Source organism: Chelonoidis abingdonii, chromosome 1, assembly GCF_003597395.2.
Source record: "Chelonoidis abingdonii isolate Lonesome George chromosome 1, CheloAbing_2.0, whole genome shotgun sequence".
Lineage (NCBI taxonomy): Eukaryota > Metazoa > Chordata > Testudines > Testudinidae > Chelonoidis > Chelonoidis abingdonii.
The window spans coordinates 131,452,592-131,475,910 of NC_133769.1; the positions used below are offsets into that span (position 1 = coordinate 131,452,592).

At 42.9% G+C, this 23,319-nt stretch overlaps 1 protein-coding gene across 1 annotated transcript in view; it reads left to right on the forward strand.

Moving 5' to 3' along the window:
• SAMM50 (SAMM50 sorting and assembly machinery component) overlaps positions 1–23,319 on the forward strand; it is a 40,480-nt gene that overhangs the window by 12,952 nt on the left and 4,209 nt on the right. Inside the window, exons 5-12 of the mRNA XM_032781986.2 lie at positions 3,383–3,489; positions 6,638–6,768; positions 14,119–14,206; positions 14,817–14,945; positions 15,725–15,796; positions 16,986–17,072; positions 21,402–21,472; positions 22,429–22,496. Of these exons, the coding sequence (XP_032637877.1) occupies positions 3,383–3,489; positions 6,638–6,768; positions 14,119–14,206; positions 14,817–14,945; positions 15,725–15,796; positions 16,986–17,072; positions 21,402–21,472; positions 22,429–22,496 (753 nt within the window). The remainder of the gene's footprint in view (positions 1–3,382; positions 3,490–6,637; positions 6,769–14,118; positions 14,207–14,816; positions 14,946–15,724; positions 15,797–16,985; positions 17,073–21,401; positions 21,473–22,428; positions 22,497–23,319) is intronic.

Below are 23,319 nucleotides of genomic sequence, written 5' to 3' on the forward strand. Positions count from 1 at the left end.
GCTCCCACTTACCATCCGATGTTGTAGTTAGGCTTATTTTTAAAGTTTCCAAGCCTTAGGGTAAACTAAAACAACTTACCAAATATGACAGACGCAGAGGTGCCTGCTTTAGATTGCAGACAGCTTGACATAAGAAAAATGTGAACTGCCAAAGGTCAAAATCCTCGCTTCTATGGTAGGTAGGAATCTCTCTCTCCTACGTTTGTCCCCAAGTTACACTTAAGCAGTAGCTTGCACTGCCACACACTTGTAATGTGCTAAATGAACCCATTTCTATCTGGATCCACATTTCCAAATCTGTTACACAGCAGCATGCTGGGAGCTCACATGGAGCTGAGAGCCTTAGTGCACAGGTGGGGTGTACGTAGCCTACCTGCAAGAGATACACACTGGTTCTGCAACAAGAGTTTTGCAAGTACATGGTTATAGATAGGACCCTACCAAATTCATGGCCATGAAAAACGTGCCATGGACCATGAAATCTGGACTCCCAGCCAGCAGCTGCCGCTCTCTGGCTGCCCAGCTCTGACAGCAGCACTGCCAGCAGCAGCAGTGCAGAAGTAAGGATAGCAATATCGCAACACCCCCTACAATAATCTTGACACCCCCTTCCCCCCCCCACCCCAACACACACACTCCTTTTTGATCAGGACCCCTACAGTTACAACACTGTGAAATTTGAGATTTAAAATCTGAAATCTTGAAATTTTATGATTTTTTTTTTAATCCTATGTCCATGAAATTGACCAAAATGGACCAGGAATTTAGTAGGGCCATAGTTGTAGAGTCAGGGACAGTATTCATCCTAGAGAGGTGTGAACTACTACCATCAATCACAAAGGGGATGTTAACTTTGAAACTTCCCTCTGTTACCCCTTCAAAATTGTTATATTCCTGAAACTTCAGGGAAGCTATAGCTATTTGCGCACCCAACACTAACAGCAAATAGGATAAATCTAATGACACAATTGTCTTTGTATAATCCTTTAAAACCGGACTTCAGTTTTCAACCTTCAGTTGAAGGGTTTGTGTTTTAATACAGAGTGTTCTCATCCCATATGAAAAAAATAAAGGTAAAATAAAGTTGTTTTAAGAATACTGAGTATTTCTATATAGTTTGAAAATGTAATATAAATAGTAGTATTGTCACTAAATTAACTTCTGGCCAAACTAGATAGATTGTAGGATGAAAGGTGTAGGCCTGGAGGTGAAAGGTTAGGATTACAACCCTCCAATGAGCTATTAGTTATTGCTCTAATAACTAGACTCAGACAGTTAGATAGCTGGGTGGCATAAGTGAAATGCTATGGTTGTGATGGTGTCAATGGACAAGTGTCCATATAACAGTTTTTTTTCACATTGTAAGTGGTTACCCTCAATCTGTAGCAACCCCAGAAATTAATTTGGGATGTTGAAAGGGTCCCTCGCTTCTAGCAACCACAGTTGATCACCATTTTAGTTATCTTGCAGTCAGCATCATGTCCAAGCTCTCCAGCCAGATCAGCTTTCGGTACAGTCACCTTCCAGGGTAACCAAAAGAAAATAAGTCCAAATGAAAACCCAAAATCCTAATGGTCACATAGAGGCCTGTAGTCCTTGTCCCTTTCCAGAGACTTACACCATCCCTCTTGCAAAGTTGTAATAGGAGATGCCAGGCTCACCTTCTCCTCTGGTTCCAGCCCAGGACCCTTGTAATAAGAAGCGAGGGTCTGTTTCGTATGATTCTTCCCTGATTTCCTGAGCTGTTTCGTACCTTTGTCTGCATGCAGGTGTTTGCTGTGGAGCAGCATCCTACAGTCCTCTCTCCTTGGACATTCATTTGACTGTGTAGCTTTCACAAGTCTGTAACTAAGGCATTTTCTCAGGGTGTCACTTAGCTTGTCTGTCAGGTGCCTGGAACCCCGTCACCCCTGTAGCCCTCTCCCTTCAGGGTCAGTCCTGGGGTATCAGTTCCCTACTGCAGCTCTGCTGTCTCAGTCATCTTCTGTTGGCTCAGCAATCCTTCCTTTATAGGTGCTGCTCAGCTTGCTTCTCCCTAATTGGGTCTAATCCTTAATTAGTTGTGCCCCCCCCAGGTGCCGCAGAATGGGCTAATTGGGCTCTTAGATTGCCTGTTAATCCATTATTTGTCAGTGTGGGGCATGTGCCCCATCATATACATGCTTACCACTTCTCATCCCAGGATCTCAAAATGCTTTACAAAGGTTGTTATTTTATTTAACTGAGAAGGAAACTGGGGCACATAGAAATGAAGTAGTTTGCCTAAGTTTCCACAGCAAGTCTTTGTGATAGTCTGGCCTCCTGACTCTCATCCTTGGCTCTAACTACTAGTTCACACTACTTTAAATCAAAACAAATCTTGTAGTTTCAACAGAGGGGCTAAAGATTGAATAGGCATACAGAATGAACCACCCTTTCACTCTTAGTGGTATCCTCTACAGGTCAGGACTGAGACACATAGTCAAGGCAGAGTGGAGAAACTTGTGTTCTATACCTGTTCTGTGACTAAATAGAGGAATTCATTTCCTGGTGCTGTCAGTCAGTATTAGCATCTCTCAGAAGTATGAACAATCTCAGTTGTTTTTCTTTTTTTTTTAAGTGTACATTTAGTGATCTGATAGAAATAAAAATAATCAATTATCTGAGAATTTTAATGCAGTTGTACATTCCATGCTTTCGCTGCAATATATGTTGGTAGGAAGACTCTGAATTTCCTCCTCTTATCACAACACTGCTTCTGTTGAAATGGCCTACTGTTATGAAGAGACTGTTTTAATTTGGGAAATATTCTGTTACTGAAAATGAAAGGTCAGTGTAACATGACAGATTGTTCCATAAAAGCGTACTGCCTAATTGCTTAGAACAAAGGCAGATGCCCTCTACAATCATATTTTAGAGCAGTTGAGTTAAGAGACAACTAGGCCAGAAATTATTTTTATTTTTTGAGAGGAAAAAAAATGCTTCCATTGCATGGTACTTTCCCCGTGGAGATTGGGAACACTGTTTCCAGTGACTTTTGATAGAGCTACTTCCTTCTAAAATAAAATGTGTAAATCCATATTTTCATAGGGTAGGTTACCAGACATATGTTAAACTAGTTCATAACTAAAGGACTGATGCTGAAGAAGTCAAATGTATGACAGAATCAAACTCCTATATGCAAATACTCAGATTCTAATTAGGAAGTCTAATTTTGTGAGATAATTTGTCTGTATAAATTAGCCATTCATGAAGATTTGAGCCAACCAATTTTTGATTTATAAAAAAATGTTTTACAAAAGTTAAGTTGCCTTTTATACAGATATAAAGCAATATTGAACTGATTACTTTTAAGAAATGTATTAAATGTACAGTGTTCACTAATAAATGTATGTTTATTTAGGAGATGATACCCTTCCAAATGGTTTAGATGTAACATTTGAAGTAACAGAACTGAGAAGACTAACTGGAAGCTATAACACTATGGTTGGCAATAATGAAGGCAGTATGGTATGACTGGTTTTTAAATGTTGTAAATTTCATTTGTTGTGGCATAGCTTATTTAATTTTTTTTAATTTGAGAATGAATTTCATGTTCAGGTGAAGACCTGATCTTCACAAACTTCCTTCCACAATATAGCTTTGCCGAAAGACCTTCATCCTGACTGACAGATATCCCCATTGTTTTCATTCTGCAATTGTATTTGGCACATCTGACAGGTTTTCCTGTAATGAGCATATTTTTGTTGTGCCCAAATGGGTACTAGGCTGAGATCATAACTCACTTTCACTTGTAATTTATGCCTGTAGCTAGATTTTCAGAAGTCCAGCTAGGATGCTAAGGCCCTAATTCAGGAAAACACTTAAACATGTACTTAAGGTGCTGTGTTTTGAACTTGGGCCTAATACACAGTGTTCCTTGCCCAATAATTTGTTTTTTATAATTTACAGATGAGTCACAAATATATAATATAAATATAAAATTCACACGTGTTGAATGTTATTTGAGATGTCTTATGTGCTTAATGTTGAAAAGCATATGAGTAACTTGTTCTCTGGCAGATCAGTTCATACTAGGCTTGTTTTGAAGTAATATGAGGTGTTTGGCCACCAAATGACATTTATTTCATTCTTATAGTTTTGAAAACCAATCCCGACTGTTCTGGGCTGAAATCTATAGGGCTTTTCAGGGCATCAAATATTATAGAACATATTTGCATTACATTCACCTTTTTTAGTTAAGTATAATTAAAGATATATATCAACTTAAATTATAATGTTGTCTGAAAACGATTTACCTACTGGTGTTATAAGTCACACAGTTATAACTGAAGGAAATGACGGGGGAAAAAATCTGTTTCAGTTCTAGTGCATTTGACAAAACTCCATTTTCCCTCTTATAGCCAGCTTCCCTTCTATTTGTTTGCATTTCACACAAAGCAGTGGAGAAGAGGAACATATTAAATAGTAGGAAAATGTGACATGTAAACAGAGTCCTGTGCGGATACAAATTGATATCCACAGATATAAATCAGTGTCTGCGGAACTGCAGCAGTGAAAGGAACAGAACATGGGGCTGCCACTCCTAGGGGCCAGCGCGTTGTGCCAACAGCTCTTCTGACACAACTGTACCACCACCAGTCATGTCCCAGTCCCTTCCACGCAGCTGTCTGCATCTCCTGTCTGGGGGTGTATGTGTGCTGCTTGAACACATGAGCGCGACCAGCTGCCAATGAGCCTGGTGCCTGTCACATTGGGCGGGGCTGGGGTGGTACAGCTGCGCCAGAGGAGCTGCTGGCCCAGGGTGCTTTCTCTTGGGAGCGGAGGCCCCACGTTCTGCTCCGTTCTGCTCCTGTTCCCGGGAGAGCCCTGCAGTTCCGCAGATACCAATTTATATCTGCATCCGTGGATATAAATTTTTTTCTACGCAGGGCTCTACTTGTAAACACACAAATTGGCTGTGGGACTAAAATCACTCTTAAGTCATCTTAAGAATTAACTAGATTTCAGGTTGATTCTTTCCTCTTAAATGTGTTTGAAATATATAGAACTAGAAATTTGTCCCGATAGCCTTTTATATTAGTATTTTATCGTTACTTGGAAAATCCTCTAGGTAGTCGTCATAATCACAAAAATAAACTGCAAGTCTGGTAGGGTTGCAAACTTTCTAATCGCACAAAACCGAACACCCCAGTCCCCTGCTCACTCCATTCTCCCCCCTCCGTCACTCACTCTGGGGAGGGGGGAAGGGCTCCAGCTGGAGGTGTGGGCCCTGGGGTGGGGCTGGGGATGGGGTTTCAGACAGGGGCTCAGGGCTGGGACAGGGAGTTGGGGTGTGGGCTCTGGGAGGGGGGGGTTGACCTGGAGTTGGGGTGTGGGAGGGGGTTTGGGGTGTGGGTTCTGGCTGGGCGGTGCTTACCTCAGGCGACTCCTGGGCACTAGTGTAATGGGGCTAAGGCAAGCTCCCTGCCTGCCCTGGCTCCACGCAGCTCCCAGAAGCAACCGTCATATCCGGCTCCCAGGCAGAGGGGTCGGGGTCTGCCAGCAGGCACCACCCCTGCAGCTTCCATTGGCTATAGCTCCTGGCCAATGGGAGCTATGGAGTCGGCGCTAGGGGCAGGGGCAATGTGCAGAGCCTCCATGACTGCTTCTGCGCCTAGGAGCCGGACATGCCAGCTGCTTCCTGGAGCGGCGTGGAGCTAGGGAGGCAGGGAGCCTGCCTTAGCCCTGCTGCACTGCTGAGCCGCCAGAGTCTCTTTTTGACTATGCGTTCCGGTCAAAAACTGGATACCTGGCACCCTAAAGTGTGGTGGCTCTCGTCTTCACACTTTCCCAACAGCTGTGAAACCAAGGCAAGCTGGATCTGGTACACTGGATCTATGGATCTCTAGATTGTGCCTTTCAGCAGCTTTGTACTCCTAAAAAAAAAAAAAAAAAAAGGAGCGGGGGAACTCCCGCGACCTCAGATGACTAAGTGTGATAGCTTGGCTGAAAAGCTACTTTTTCCCAGTCAAAGGAGGCTATATGGAAAGGATGCAGGTTGCATATTAGGAGGCAGGTGAGTTAATTGTATTTGAAATGTATTATATATGTACTTTAACTTTGTGACAGGGGGATTAGTAGTGTATGCTTTAGTGATGAAATTAACTTTTAAATGATTTTTTGTGAGAAATACCTAAATCTTTCATTTTGCTACATTGCGTTTGTATAGGCTGTAACTTTATGGACTTTTTAAACAGAACAAGGACTTATTCAACTTAAATTAGACACGCGTTTACATGTTATCGAGCAATATATGTGATGGTTCAAAATTCCAATAAAAACAAATATTTTTAAACAGTAAAAAATGAAAAGCGCATATTACAGTACTAAGAACCAGAGTGTGATACTGGCTATAAACAAAAGTGAAATTCTGGGTCATAAAAAACCCAACAGGTCTTTTTTAAAAAAAAAAGCAAAAAAAAAAAAAAAAAAAAATGAAGAGCATAAATAGTGATGAATAAATTAGCTTTTTAAAATGCTTCCATATCTAATCCCAGACATTATGAGTACCATAAATACATTTTTCTACAACATATAATTGTTTGCCAGTATCTTTTTAATTATTCTAGCAAAATCAATAGTAGCAAATTGGTGGTTTTTTTCCCATTTCTCCTAGGTTCTTGGGCTCAAACTCCCTAATCTCTTTGGACGTGCAGAAAAGGTGACCTTCCAGTTTTCCTATGGAACAAAGGAAACTTCATATGGCCTATCATTCTTCAAACCACAACCTGGAAACTTTGAAAGAAAGTAGGAAACAGACACAATTTCTGTATCCGCTAATATTTCTTCATAATGACAGAAATATTGTAAAGTGAGGTTATTCTCTGAAAAATAACAAAAATAGCGTAATGAGTGCCCACATTTTATTTTTCAATGGCCCAAGTTCACTCTGTGAAAGTGATATGAGTTGTTTGAAGTTAGTGAAGTAGTGTTTGCTTATGCCAAGGTGAATTGGGCACATTGTCTTAATTTCCATGTGTAAAGACGTTTTTCTTAATACAAGCACTGTGAAGTCCATTTGGGATCTGAAGCAGAGTTCTTCATGGCTAATGCTTAATTACCAGCTTCACATCTTAATATTTTGCTTCCCATGCTTGTGATGTGTTTAGCTGTGAGAGACATGGCAAATTAACTTAAGTAATACAATGGTGGGAAAATTACAGTTTTGTAATGTTTGCCAGTACATATATCCAAAATGTGATTTCATTAGTAAAATCTCCAAGAGGTAAACTTTTCACTGTCATGCATGGAAAACTAATAGAATGCAATTCACAATCTTTCTTCTTCTGATATATTGAGAAGTTAAAATTGACCTCCTCCTTTGAGTGACTGCTCATGTGTATTCCACAATAGGTGTGTGTGCTCGCCATGAGCACCGATTCTGGAAGTTTTTCCCCTAGCAGTACCCATAGGGGAGCGCCCCTAGCAACCCCTGGAGTGGTGCCTCGAAGGCCCGCTATAAGGGGTGTTGTGCGCTCCCCCACCCTCAGTTCCTTCTTGGCACCAGTGAAGGTGCATCGGAACTGCTCTGCTCAAGCTTGTCTGCAGCTTTCCTTTTGAACTCTTGTTCGTTCATAGTAGTAGTACCTGTAGTTGAAGTAGTTTTAGTGTTAGTTTAATTTTAGTGCGCTCAGGTCGGGGCATGCGCCCTGCCCTGGGCTTTAAGTTGTGCGACACTTGCAGGTGGCCGATGCCAGTGAGTGACCCGCATGCAGACTGTTTACACTGTCTAGGGGAAACCCATCTCAGCGATGGCTGCGAGATTTGCAGATCTTTCAAGCCTCAGACCAAGAAAGAAAGGGACATTCTGATGGAGTCAGCATTGACACTGACTCCAGTGTGCTGCTCTGAGTTGGCACCAGGTACTGCAGTATCAGTGTGTGGCGACCCTTTGGTGCCTTCCACTAGCTGGCACCACTCCCCATCTGTGGGGCACGCCAAGAAGGCTAAGAAGAGGTCTTCTCTACCGAGGCACCTGGGGAGAGACTAGACCCACCTTGGGCAGTTCTCGGTCCCCGTCGGCCTCCAGGCCTCCGACTCAGGTTGAGTGGAGTAGCCCGGCCCTTCAGCGCAGGTTTCCCCAGATGGCCAGGTGCCCTCCACGCCTGAGACCTTTCAAGCAGCCCGTGATGTTATGTCTCTGCCAGGACCAGGGGCAATGCCACCATTGGCACCTTGGTCCAGAGGCAAGCCGCCGCTTGGATCTCTGCAGTCGCTGCCTGGTCGGTACCGTTCGTGGTTGAGGGAATGCTTAGCGACCATCCTATGTGTAGTCCACGCCAGTCCCCATCAACCCCTACGAGATTGGCTGGGTTCCAAGTGACGGGTTCCAGGCACCGCTCCACCTTGAGGGACATAGACCTTGCGAAGGGAGCAGGCCTCATCGAGACCAAGACAGACGGCACTGGAGGTCCTCGTCTCTGAGAGGCTATCATAGCCCATCACGATATGGGCGTTGATGCCATTCCCGTTTATTATCTTACTCCAGGAGTCAGCCACGGCACTGCTCCTACAGTCCTGGATGTTGATTGGTGTCACCTCGTCCGCCGGAGCCAATCGCGGAGCAGCTGCTACCGGTGGTACCACTCCTCCATGTTAGGATCGCTGTCTCGTGTTCGGCACTGCTCCCGACAGCACTATCCAGGGACAGCAGCAAGTTGTACGTCAGCCTGGCCTCCCTTCGTAGTCGTCAGTCATTGGGACAGGCTAGTCAGGGTGAACAGCCTGCTTCGCCGGTGCCGCAGCAAGTGCAGTGACACCAGGCTCCTTGGCCGGCACCGAGGTACCAATGTGCCCCATGGCCCCTGACGCAGCCCTTGGTGGGGTCTCGCTGAGTGGCCGGAGCCTTGGAACAACCGTCAGCCTCCCTTTCCCAGCTTCCCAGAAAGGAGTCAGTGGGGCGTGCATCTTTGTCTCTGTGCCCAGAGGGCGACCAAGTGGTGGGACCTCTGGTACCAGTGGGTATACAGAGTACTGCACCCGCATCCTCATCCTCCCCTGATGAGACAATTACAGCCTCTCCTTCCTCTGTTCAGCAGGAGGACTCTAAAGTCAACAGGAACTGTTGAAAAAGGTGGCATCGAGCCTCAACCTTCAGGCCAAGGAGGTGGAGGAACCCTCAGGCTCCCTCTTAACGTCCTATTGGTCTCGATACCAGGCAGGATGGCCCTCCCACTCCACGAAGGGGTAGCAAAAATTTCAAATGCCTTGTGGCAAACCCCGGCTTCCTTGCCCCCCATCTCTAAGAGGGCAGAATGGAAGTACTTTGTGCCCACCAAGGGGCATGAATACCTGTACACCCACCCTGCCCCCAACTCCCTGGTGGTCGAACCGGTGAGCTACAGGGAGAGGCAGGGCCAACCTACCCCTACTCTGAAAAATAAAGACTCAAGGAGGCTGGACTTATTTGAGGAAGAGGTTTATTCGTCCCTGAGTTTCCAGTTAAGGGTGGCGAAGCATTGGGCTCTCCTGGGTCAGTATGAGTTCAATTTGTGGGGTTCTCTACCCAAATTGGAGGACTCCCTCCAGGAGCTTGACAAGAAGGAGTTCAAAGCTCTGGTGGAGGAGGGTACAGAGACTGCCAGGGCAACCTTGCAGGCAGCATCAGAAGCTGTAGATACGGCTGCAAGGTCCATCGCCTTTGCAGAGTCCATGAGAAGGGCGTCATGGCTCCTGCTCTCTGGGCTGTCCAGTCAGGCGCAGAACTCCTTGCAGGGCCTCCCGTTCGATGGCAAGGCCCTGTTTGCGGAACAGACGGATGTGAAGTTGCACAGCCTGAAAGATTCTCGCACTACGCTTAAGACACTTGGCCTCTATGTCCCATCTCCAGCCAGGCCCAAGTTTAAGCCTCAGCAGGCTCCCACTCAGGCCACCCCCTCTAAATGCAAGCCCCCTTATAAAAAAGTCACAAGACTATAAGAAATGCCCAGAGAGGCAGTCCCGGTCTGCCCCCCAGCCTGGGTTAACATCAGTTTTGACGGGATGCCTGGCGGCAACCTACCAGTTCACACTAGGGATCCACCCGCAATAAAGTTTCCCTTCTCCAACCAGTTGTGTGCTTTTCTGCCAGAGTGAGATCACCGTCTCGCAGGGCTTACACCCTCCAGTTTACCTCTACCCCACCCAACCAGTCTCTGCCCCGTCCCCCATGGGGGACCCCTCTTACGAGGCCCTGCTAGAGCAGAGGTGAGGCGTCTCCTTGGCTTAGGAGCAGTGGAAGTGGTGCCAGCGGAGTTCAAACACAAGGGGTACTACTCTCACAAGTTCCTTATCTTGAAGGCCAAAGGGGGGCTCAGGCCCATCCTGGACCTGCTATGCCTGAACCAATACATGGTAAAGCTCAAGTTTTGCATGGTCTCTCTGGCCTCCATCATCCCCTTCCTGGATCCTGGGGACTGGTACGCCGCCCTCGATCTGCAGGACGCATACCGCCACATTCATATATTTGAGGGGCACAGGCGCTTCCTCCATTTCATGGTTGGGCAGGAGCACTACCAATTTACCGTCTTCCCATGTGGCCTGTTCTCTGCTCCCAGGGTATTCAAAAAGTGCATGTCTGTGGTGGCGGCCTACCTCAGATGTCGTGGGGTCCAGATCTTCGCCTGTCTGGATGACTGGCTAGTCAAGGGCAGCTCCCTGTCGCGGGTGGGGGATCACATGGCACGCCTCCTGTCCATGTGCACCACCCTGGGTGAATGACACCAAGTCCACGTTAAACTCTGTGCCGTACCAGGACTTCCGGGACACAACATCAGCCAGGGCCTCCCTCCCACCGGACAGATTCGAGACCCTGAAAGGGCTCGTCAACACGGTCACAAGGTTCCCCGTGATGACAGCCAGAGCATGTCTCCAGCTCCTGGGTGACATGTCGGCGTGCACATATGTGGTTCGCTACATCAGACTCAGGATGAGGCACCTCCAGGTCTGGTAGGCCTCGGTGTTCTCCCAGGCCAGATACAGGATGGACAAGGTCCTCACTGTGCCCGAGCTGGTGATTGCCTCCCTACAATGGTACTCCACGGGGTCTCATTCGGGGGCAGGCCCCCGTCGGTGGAGCTGGTGTCCGACTCATTGGATCTGGTGTGGGGAGTACATGTGGGGGACGTTCAGACCCAAGATCTGTGGTCCGCGCAGGACCTTGCGCTGCATATAAACATCAAGACACTCACGGCGGTCTGGCTGGCGTATGCGGCCTTCCACTCCCACCTGGAGGGCAGAGTGGTCAGGGTTCTCATGGACAACATGGCCTCGATGTTTTACATCAACTGGCATGGTGGGGCCTGCTCCTCTTCCGGAAGTCCTCGGGCTGTGGCACTTCTGTATAGCCCATGACATTTGCCTACAGGCCTACCACCTACTGAGTGCCTGAAAGTCACGGGCGGATCGCCTGAGCCGAGACTTCTCTTTGGTCTCTACACCAAGAGGTGGTGCTCAGACTTTTCCAAGAGTGGGGAACTCCCCAGCCAGACCTGTCCACAAGCTGGTTGAACCACCAGTGTCCCCAGTTCTGCTTTGGGGGGTGGGGTGGGCGTGGGTGCTATCTCCAATGCCTTCTTCGTATCCTGGTCAGGCTAGCTTCTCAATGCCTTCCCCCGATCCCGCTGATTGGAAAAGATCAAGACGGAGAAGGGCCCGGGTCCTTCTGATTGCCCCAGCGTGGCCCAGGCAACATTGGTACGGGACCCTCACGAGCCTGGCAGTCACCCTACTGTGGCTGTTGTCTTCTCGCCCAGACCTGCTCTCCCAGGACCAGGGATGCCGCCTCCACCCCAACCTAGCAGCACGGTATGGCTGCTCAATGGTTAGGCTGGGAGGAAAGGGCATCCTTGGAAGGGCTTCAGCGCGTCCTCTTGGAAAGCAGGCAACCCTCCATGTGTCGGGCCTACTTGGCAAAGTGGTCTCGGTTTCACAGTGGGCAGCTGAGAGGGGCGTTTTCCCCCGTGGCTGCCCTGATCCAGCTCATTTTATACTACCTCCTTCCCTTAGAGCCCAGGGCGTGGCGTCCTTGTCCGTCAAGGTGCACTTGGCGGCCATATCAGCCTTTCATCCGCCAGAGCAGGGGCACATGGTGTTCTCCCATGCTATGACTGGCCAGTTCCTTAAGGAGTTGGATCATCTCTTCCCATACGTTAGGCCCCAGTCCCACAGTGGGACCTGAACTTGGTGCCGGCCCAGTTGATGGGTCCTCCCTTTGAGCCACTAGCTTCATGCTCCTGGTTGCACCTCTCATGGAAGGTAGCCTTCCTGGTGGTGATCACGTCAGCTTGACGGGTCTCGGAACTCAGAGCCCTGACCTCCAAGGCCCCATACGTGGTGTTCCATAAGGCTAAGATTCAGCTCTGCCCACCTTCTTCGTTCCTGCCAAAGGTGTTCTCCGCCTACCGCATGGGTCAGGACATTTTCCTGCCGGTCCTCTGCTCCAAGCCCCATGCGTCCAGTGAGGAGCGCCACCTGGCCTTTTACCTGGAACGGACTAAGCCATTCAGAAAGTCTTCGCAGCTGTTCATCGTCTCGGCTGAACACATGAGGGGTCAGCCAAACTCAGCGACTCTCCAACTGGATCACCTTGCGCATCCGTACCTGTTACGACTTGGTGGGAATCTCCTTGCCGTCAATTGTGAGAGCGCGCTCGACTAGGGTGCAGGCCTTGTCAGCTGCCTTTTTAGCCCATGTCCCCATTCAGGACATTTGCAGGGCTGCCACATGGTCTTCCGTTCACATGCTCACCTCGTATTATGCAATTGTCTCCCAGACAAGGGAAGACACTGGGTTTGGCCGAGCTGTTCTCCGTCCCGAGAGTTTGTGAACTCCTACCCACCTCCAACAGATATAGCTTGGAATCACCTACTGTGGAATACACATGAGCAATCACTCGAAGAAGAAAAGACAGTTACCTTTTCCGTAACTGGAGTTCTTCAAGATGTGTTGCTGATGTCTATTCCACACCCTTCCCTCCTTCCCCTCTGTCAGAGTTGTCTGGCAAGAAGGAACTGAGGGTCGGGGGAGGGCACAGCGCCCCTTATACCGCACCATAGAGGCACCACTCCAGGGGTCGCTAGGTGTGCTCCCCTACGGGTACTGCTAAGGGAAGAACTTCTGGCACTGCTGCACTTGGAGAGCACACATGCCTATTGTGGAATAGACATGAGCAACACATCTCGAAGAACACCAGTTACAGAAAAGGTAACTGTCTTTTCTGTTTCAGGAGCTCTCAACCAGGGGTACACATACCCTTGAGAGTACTCAGAGGTCTTCCGGGGGTATCAACTCATCTTGATATTTGTCTAGTTTTACAGTAGGCTACATAAAAATCACTAGCGGCGTCCATTACAAGTAACATTTCATTTAGACAATGACTTGTTTGTACCGCTATATATATTATACACTGAAATGTAAGTACAGTGTTTATATTCCAATTGATTTATTTTATAATTATATGGTAAAAATGAGGACATACACTATTTTTCTGAAATAGGGTGCTGTGACACTTCTGTATTTTATTTCTGATTTTTGTAAGCAAATAGCGTTTAAGTGAGGTGAAACGGGGTACGCAAGACAAATCAGACTCCTGAAAGGGGTACAGTAGGTTGGAAAGTTTACAAGCCACTGTACTATTTCATCTGTCTATAACCGTGCAACAGCTTCCACCAGTCTCCTGCAAACAGGAGGACCTCTCACTTGAAAGGACAACTTATTCTAAATGAATGTTAGTCACTTGTTTTGTTTCTAACAAATAAGATTATAAACTGAGCCACAATTCTATACCCAACTCAGATTTCTTTGATATAGACAGCTGCCTGCCAAATCCTCAAGGGAAGGTGGAGATGTGAAATTACTAATAAGAGTTGGCTTGAGAGCTAGAGTAACTGACTCAGTTTCTTTCACTTTTGATAAGTAAATAAAACAGTTAATATTTCTTACAGTACAGGTTGACTATTTAAATCTGTGCTTTTACGATTTGTGCCAATATTGAGGGCCACCTGCTGCTCTGTTACATTAACATCACATAGATGGTTCCCGAAACACATCTTTAGTTTTAAACTTTTACATGTTCTAACAATTTTGACTTCAAATCACCATGTACTTTTTTTATTTTAGTTTTTCAGTTAACCTGTATAAAGTAACTGGACAGTTCCCTTGGAGCTCCCTTCGTGAGACTGACAGAGGAGTATCAACAGAATTTAATGTAAGCACGATAGCACCTCCCTTTGCCTGTTTCACTGCAAGAAGTTATGGAGTTGAAACATCATTTAGATGTACTCAGTTCAAGGCATATTTGTGTAGCTTTTATTCTTTTCTGTAGATTTCTAAAATACATATGACAATGATGGTTTTGCCTTAACAGAAATGAAGACAACAATGCTTTTTAATCCTTTTGATAGATTGTATTACTTGGAATTGAATCTCACTTCACCTGTAGCAAAACAAATTAAATTTTTCATCTTACAAAACTGTTAGCTCTAAAGATGTCCTCATATCAGAGAAGTGTCTACCTGCTTTCCTGTGGCACTGGATCCACATAATTCAAAATGTGTTTCATTTGGGAGAAGATTCATTAATGTTTGTCCATTCATAAAGGGATAAATTCTCTTGGCTTATAGAATTACATTACTCTGATGGGGAAGAATGACTTGCTTTCCCACATCCAGTACAGCAGCTTGGAAAGGGTAAATGTACCCATCTCCTCCACACAGAAATGAGGCATTAGAAATGAAAATTTGTGAGGAAAATGTTTTATATTTGTATCTTGTAACACTTCCTGTCTTCCTGTATTATTCAAATGTCTTTATTTGTAGTTTCCCATATGGAAGACGAATCACACTCTGAAGTGGGAAGGTGTTTGGAGAGAGCTTGGCTCTCTTGCAAGAACAGCCTCCTTTTCTGTTCGAGAAGAAAGTGGACACTCTCTTAAATCTTCTCTCTCTGTAAGGCTTTTTCATATCGTAAATGGTATACACATGATTTTGAATGCTATAGGAATTGTGAATGTTGCCTAAAGAGCGCTCTCTGCTAGTAATGCCCGAAACATTAATAATAATTACAGGCCATGTGTTTGGTGCTCAGGTAACTACTGCGTAGTGTGACTCCTCTCAACAGATCACCCAGCAGGTCACTAAACAAAGTACTTATCCTCACTCGCCACTGTTTTTTGCATGGCTGGAGGGAAGGTTGGCTCCCTCCTCCTCCTCCTGCAGAGCTCCATGGGGGAGATACCCTTCCCTTCTTCCCCCATCTTTTTCTGAAAAGCTGCTGAACACAGTAGAAGAGAGGGTTCCGTCTTCTGTCCTACAGAGCTCCCCGCCTAGTGAGGCAGAGCTCCTGTGTTGCTTGTAAGCATTGTATCACCACAGCAATTTGCAGTCTTTGATTTTTAACTCTCAAAATGCAAGATCATGAGTGGATTTGAAAAGGGTTGCCATATGAACAAGTAATTTCTGCTGGGGTATTGTAGCCACATTTCTGGGGCCTACCACAGCCAACAGAGCAGATGCATCTTTGATGAAGCCTGTTAAGATAGAATTGGGTTATTCTATAGGCACATGGTCCTCTCTTGGCTCTCCAATCCGTGTAGATGATATAGCCATAACCTGAGAGTGCTACTTGTCTCCCAGCATGTGCCCAGTTTCCGATGGCAAATAACTCATCCTTTACTTAAAATATATCTAGCATCTTGTACCAGTTAAATAACTCTGTGTCTTTTTAGCACGCCATGGTAATTGATTCTCGGAACTCTTCAATCCTGCCTAGACGGGGTGCTTTGCTGAAAATTAATCAGGTAGTGTTGACTCCAGTAATAAGTGTGTGCAACAGGTGTTGGTTTTTCTGGTTGATAGTGCTCATTTCTGAGTTTATATATTTTTAAGCAAGAATAAATTGAATATAAGAAAATCCATTCAAAATAGCTTTGTATTCACTTTTTGGCACCAGTGCATATTTTTAAATCACTAATTCTCTTTATAGAAGCGGATATAAATATGAAAATAAACAATATCTTTGCAAAACAGTCTTCAACTATTGGCATTAAATTCTTTGGTTAAAAAATACTATCACATGCCAAAACTATATTGGGGAAAATAGACATTGAGACAATATTTTGTACCATCGTGTCCTAATGTTGCTAGACTATGTAGCTATTCATGAGTTTTAAAGTTCATTGTACTAAAATGGTTTGCACTATCCAGTTGCCTTTCAGATATTTTAAAACAATTAGCTTCCCAGATGTATGGATTAACGATTAGATCATACGGTGGATTGAAATGTCATCCTCCCTTCCAGCAAAATCTGGAAGTGCTACAACAGCAACTTGGCTCAAATAAGAGCAAGACTGAACAACTTCTTGTTTATTCCTCCAAAGCAAAGATGATGGCTATGATTTGGGGCCTTAATAGGGAAAGGAGTGGAGGGTGTACAGTGGGGGAAATGGGGATTTTTTCAAGGATACATATGTGATAAAGTGCATACTGTGAACAAGATTACTAAACTATTGATTATTGCGAAATGTTTGTAGATGTTCAAAACAAAATATCCTGTTTTGCTGCTTGTATTCTATACTTTTACCCATCTTTTAGTATAATGCAACTCAACTTTTATAGTCTTCTCTTATATTTTACTAACTGAAACGTTAGCATCTCATGGAAAAAGCTTCAGCTGTTTGATATTAGATGTCAAACACTGTTGCCCCATTCAACCAAGCTCTTATTGACAACAAGGGGTGTAGAAAGGGTTAGTAATATTTAACGTCTGTGGTAAGAAAGTGTGGTTGACCTTGCATTTCTCTGGGGCTCAGCTGTGCTTTTTCACAGGTGTTGAATTCAGTTGCCCCATCACGCCAATGTGGAAACTGCTGTTGCATGCATAGAGAATACTGCTGATGGTGACACAACCTTAGATGAATTATGTTAGGAAGGGAGGGAGTCTCTAAAATATGCATGTTTGTGGTGTCTTAAAAGTTTGTTTTTTTCCAGGAGCTAGCTGGCTACTCAGGTGGAGATGTGGCCTTTCTAAAAGAGGACTTTGAGCTTCAGCTGAATAAGCAACTTTTATGGGATTCAGTAAGTGTTTAAACATTTTCAGTTCTCTTACTAACATAACAAATAGAGTGATTTGAATGTTTCTCATGATCCTTTTTCATCATGCCTTCAAAAAGGTTTTACTGATTAAAGCTAGATGCGTAGATACTTTGATTTGCCTTAGAATTAATATACAGTATATTATTTTCTCACTGGATGAATCTCCTCTTTTTATGTGACACTTCTCCATCTGTCATAGAAATTTGGAAGGTGGACTTTTTGAAGAGAAGGGATAACTCAAACAATTAGGTGTGAGAAATGTTTTCCCTTAAAAAGGAATTCAGCTTGACGTATCTATGTTATGTGGCTCTTCTGTCCATTGATACTGGCTGGTTGCTGTTACTAGCTTTTTCATTGATGGTTGGACCCCTTAGCTCATATTCTTCTTCTTCTTCCCTTGATTGTAAATCATCTTGTCAGTCCTGTCTGCCTATATTTTAGTTATACACTTTTTTTGTTTGATTATAATAGTACTATGAATTCATGATTATGTACCTGTTATCACCATTATCTTCATGTTTTTGTTAGCTTTCCAGTTCACTGTCAATAGTTTTATATAGAAGATAATATCAGAATTGTGCTAACAACATTGTATGTTGAAGCCTCCACATACCAAGCTGTGGAGAGCATTAAGCACACAAATACATGTGAATTTATCTGTTTAAAAACCTCTCTTTAGGATCTCTTGTTCTGTTCTCGAGTCCACTGCAGATGTCCCAGAATGATGGATAGATACCAGAAGTTTCATGCATACGCTGATTCTTCTGACATCCAACACCTTGGAATTTATCATTGTATGGTATCTTTAGCGGATAAATTTGAATGTAGTTGTCCACAGCCCCTTATTTTTAGTAATTTTAGCACAATATTGTGCTCTAAACTTTTTTCATACTTTCACTCGTATGATAGAAATGAAGAATTTTAAGGTGAAACACTAAACAGTTTACTATCTGAGGACAATGATAGCAGAAAGATAGTACGCTTTCAGCCTATGAGTAGAGGACAGCTCATTGCATCATTCTCCACTGACCCACTGGTTATCTTAAGTGGAGCAATGTTACTGGTTTTGGAAGAGGTCCCTCTTTGGTTAAAAGAAATCTCTGCGGTCAGGCATGTTAGGGTGTGAAGGAGATACTATACCATGAAAAACAAACGAAGGCATCTTCTATGCTTCAAACGTGAGTCAGTACAAGAGGGGGCCCTCGCTTTGGGGAAGGAAGATGAACTTTTTGAGATAACACAAGTTTCAACCAAAAAAGCCTTCAGGAAACCATTAATGTGCTATCAGATGATGATTTTTAGGAGGTTCAATTAAATCACATGCTGTTTTCATTGTGATAGAGCACTATTGGAGTTACTTTAGTAGTGCTGCTGTATAATCCACTTGCTTGTCTGTCTCAAGGTGTGACTGAAAACAGATGGGTAGTGGAGGGCAAATGGTACTGTTTGGGGGCTTTCAAGGCAGTATGTTCAGTTTTTAACCCTGTATCTCCCATTAAATAAGAAATTAAAAGGCAATGTATAACAAACGGAAAAAGGGGAAGTAGAGAGCAATTAGAATACATTAGAAGTTGTGAACTGCAGAAAATGGATGAGGAAAATTTAACACATCAGGAAAAAGTCAATGAGTGGCAGGGCTCAGGACAATAAAGGAAGAGGTTTTAAGTATATTAGGAACAGAAGAAACCTAGCAATGGTGAAGGCTCACTACTAGATGGAGATGGTAGAATTGTTAATATTAATGAAGATAAGGCAGAAGTGCTCAGTAAATATTTTTTCTGTACTTGGAAAGAATGAGGATGATGTACTTGTATCGTATGAAAATGAAGTACTTTCCAGTTCATTAGTAATTAAAGAGGATGTTAAATATAATCATCTAAGGATAAATATTTTTAAATTAGCTGACCTGGATAACTTGCATCCAGTAGTCCTTAAAAGAATTGGCTGAGCAGATCTCTGAACCACTCACGTTAATTTTTAATAAGTATTGAATACCAGAGGCATTTCAGATGGCAGGAACAATGCTAATTTTGTGCCAATATTAAAAAAAAGGCGAGCAGGATGACCCAGGTAACTATAGGCCAATTAACCTTAAATCAGTCCTAGGCAAAATAATGGAATAACTGATTGTGGAATTAACTGATAAAGAATTAAAGGATAGAATATAATTAATGCTAGTCAGGATGGCTTTATGGAAAAAAGGTCAGACAAACCTGATTTCATTCTTTGTTGAGATGACAAGTTTCGCTCATAAAAGTAACTGCATAGATGTAATAGACTGTTGTAACATGTTTGATTTTAGCACCACATGATATTATGGTTTACAAAATTAGCAGTATGTAATATGACTAAAAAATTAACATTACACTGTATCAGTAGACCCCTTGGTTAAATGGATTCAAAACTGGCTGCCTCACATTTCAAACGGTTGTTGTCAAAGGGGAATCATAACTGAATAGGGGTGTTTCTACTAGGGGTGGTCCTCAGAGATCAGTACTAAGCCTGACAGTATTCAACCCTTTCATCAATGATCTGGAAGTGTAAATTTGAAATCACTGCTGATATAATTTATGGATGACACAGATTGACTCACTGATAAATAATGATGGGAGCAGTGCAATCATACAGAGCATCTGGATTGCTTGGTAAACTGGGCCAATTCAAAGAAAATGTATTTCAGTGTGGCTAAGTACAAAGTTATGCATCTAGAAATTAGGAATGCAGTCCATACTTACAGAATGGGAGACTATGTCCTGAAAAGGAATAACGCTGAAAAGGATTTATGGGTCATAAGGACATGCTCCCAGTGCAGTGGTGTGGCAAAAAGGGCAAATGTGGTCTTTGGATATCTAAACAGGAGAGTAGTGAATAGGAATAGGGAGATGATTTTATCTCTGTAAATGATATTGGTGAAATCAATACTAGAATACTGCACACAGTGCTGGTATCCACTTTAAAAAAACATGTTGAAAAATTGGAGAAGGTGCAAAAAAGAACCACAAGAATTATTAGAGGGCTGGAGAAAATAACTTGGAGTGAGTGACATAAAGAGCTCAATTTGTTTAGCTTATCAAAAAGAAGAGTGAGTGGTAACTTGATTATAGAGTATAAGTACTTCATGGGATGAAATACCAGGTACTAAAGGGCTCTTTAATCTAGCAGAGAAAGACAACAAGAACCAGTGGCTGGAAGTGGAAACCAAACAAATTCAAATTAGAAATAAGGCATAGATTTTTAACATTTGGTGTGAACAGCCACTGGGAGAAACGACCAAGGGAAATGGTGGATTCTTTATATCTTGATGTCTTCAAATCAAAACTGAATGCCTTTCTGGAAGATATGCTTTAGTCATACAGAAGTTGTAAAGATTTTACACTGCTTCGTTGTTGCTTGCTGCATTCTACTAGTCCATTGACTTACAAGAAGTTAAACTTTTGAGTAGGTTTAACATAAAATGCATTTCAGGAGAGCACTCGTGGCTCTGAATTGCTGTTTTCATTAATTATTCTGGGCCAGTTTCTGTCACCCATACTCATTCAGAACAGTAATTCGCAAATAGTGCCATTGTAGAACTGGTTAAAGTGTTATTCAGTGTAAGAATTTGGCGTTCTGTGTTTAGGTTGTGTGTACTGAGCGTGTGTGTATCTGCAGTTCAAACTGTAGCTTTTTTTTTTTTTTTTTAGTCTACTATCTATACATTTTTATAGTCTTTTGAGACACCCAGCTGCCCAACTGCATTTTCCTTCTATTTTGTACACACCGTGCAGGCTACTAGTACAGTTTATTATTGTGATTTGTTTACCAGTAAATTTACCCAATATGTTATGCTATGTAGGCTAGTAGATGGGTTTTTTTTTTTAAATTACAGGGGCCTTATAGCTTCCATTTTTAATAGGTGTTCTCTAGGGATAAAGTGTGTTCTTATGTTGAAATCACAGGAAGCAACTGATGTCAAAATGGCTTATTTTATTTTGGGGAAAAGCATAAGAATCAGGATATGAAAACGGCTGAGAGAGTGGGAGCCAGACTTTCGACTTTTCAAATTGAAAAATAGTACGATACTTCAACAATTGTTTTGATAATGTAACACTACATTGCTTTAGAAAGAGGACAGCAGTGGCCAACAGTTCTTCTGAAAATACATTTGTTAGAGATTAGATACTACGTGCAAGCATATTCTGATCTTGCATAGCTCCTTGTAAAGCCAGTGGGAGCTCTGCATGTGTCTTGAATGGCAGAATTTGACCAATACTGTTATACAGTGTCTGAATAATACACAACTTTAAAAAAGAAATTTGCTTTTTTCCTAAGGTTTTTTCTACAACTCTCTGGGGTGGAATGTTGGTTCCTATGGGAGATAAGCCCTCCAGTATTGCTGATAGGCAAGTAATGCATTTAATTCTCACTGTCCTGTTTGACTCTCTTCATTGTTTTCTGTAAACTCAGACAATATGCTATGAAAACTCCATAGTTGCTGTTTCTTTTGCATTAAGAAGGGGAGGGAGGTTTGTTTAGTTATGGGTACTAAACTAGACAAGATCTCATTTAATTTGAGCACCACATTAACATTTCAAGCAAACCTCATATTTATTATTTCCATAATAAAGGTTGTTATATAAACTTGCAGTGGTTGCCATTAAATAGCAAATATGTGTCACCTTCAGTAGTTAAATTTACCACATTTGCAAAATTACCCATTGTAAATTTAGGAAATATTGCAGAGAAGGTAAATACCATCAAGTGGTAAGCCCTTCTTGTAATGGTGGTGTATTCTAGCTTGGGCTTTAAAATACAAACATTTGTTAAAAGATCTGTAACAGTAAATATTTAGACTGATATTTATAAATAATATTCCTCTGAACTGCTTTAACTGTAAACAGTGTTTAGATGTTGTGTTATAGGTACGGGTAGAAAATATTAAGACATTTGGAACTTACTGAGAACTGAGTTCAGGATTCTGCATTTCTCTTCCAATGGGGTGGGTACCACCAGCACCTAACTCTGTAAAGGAGCTGCATTTCTTACACTGATTGTGACATCAGGTATAGCAAAGGAAATACAGACCCCCTGTATTTTGAGCTTGGTAGGTAAAGATTTTTTTTAAATAATTTTAAAATACTTAAATTAAAAAAAATAAAGGCAAGCCTAAATATATTGTCCTATTGATTTGAGTTGTTTATAGCTCTTGTAATTTTTTAAAAGCATTTCACTTGTAAAAAGGTTTCCTGTAATTCTGAATATAAATTTCAAAGAATTGATAAGTGTATATTTTTACAATTTAACTAGAACACTTTTACTAAGGATTATTTATTTGATTAAAAATGACTTTGTTCATTAGGTTTTACCTTGGTGGACCAACGAGTGTGCGTGGATTCAGTATGTACAGCATTGGACCCCAAAGCGAAGGTCTGAGACTCTTAAATCCCAATCTGATAAACACAATAATATTAATCGTTTAAGTCTAGGGTTTGTATCTTTGTTACACTTATTAAGATTTAAAATAACTGGAAACTGCTTTGCCTCTGGCATTCTCTCATAACGGGTGGGTGTAATCCCACGGGTCTGAGGAGTTTTAAGTGTCTTTGATTTCGTGTTATGTTATTGGTTCACCATGGAACAAAGACAGTAGCTCTCAGTTATATTTTTAGACTAGTTTACACTTCTTCTAAACTGACTCTGTGTGTAGGCTTGTTTAGGCTATTGTATCTTTACTCCTTACACATTCTTCTCTAAGCTTTCTCATTTCTAAAGGAATACTTAAAACTTGCCAATATCTGTCAAAGGGTATTAAAATAGTGTGTCTGTCTGGCTAGTACTAAAACTAGTTTTGGCTGAGGCAGAGTTAATACTGCTTCAGTAGCCCTGCTTCTTTCTTAAGATATCATTGCAAGAGACAGGGCTAACAAAATGTCTTTGACCTTCAAGAGCCTCATCTGAATTTACTGAGCTTTGAAATCTAGGTCACTTCTGTAAACAGTCTCCAGTGAGTCACCTGGATTTTTTGCAAATTACCTTCTAAGATTTAAAAAACAAAATGTGGTTATGGTAGTGATCATACTGAATCTATATTTGGAACAGCATATGCTCATGTCGTTTTATATATAAAACAATGAGGTTTGTATAGGAGAGAGAGAGTATAAACTGGGAGAGGGATTTGAGAGCCAGGGGCTCTCTTCTATTCCTTGCTCTACTACTGACTTCATGTGACTGTGAGTTAGTCACTCAATCA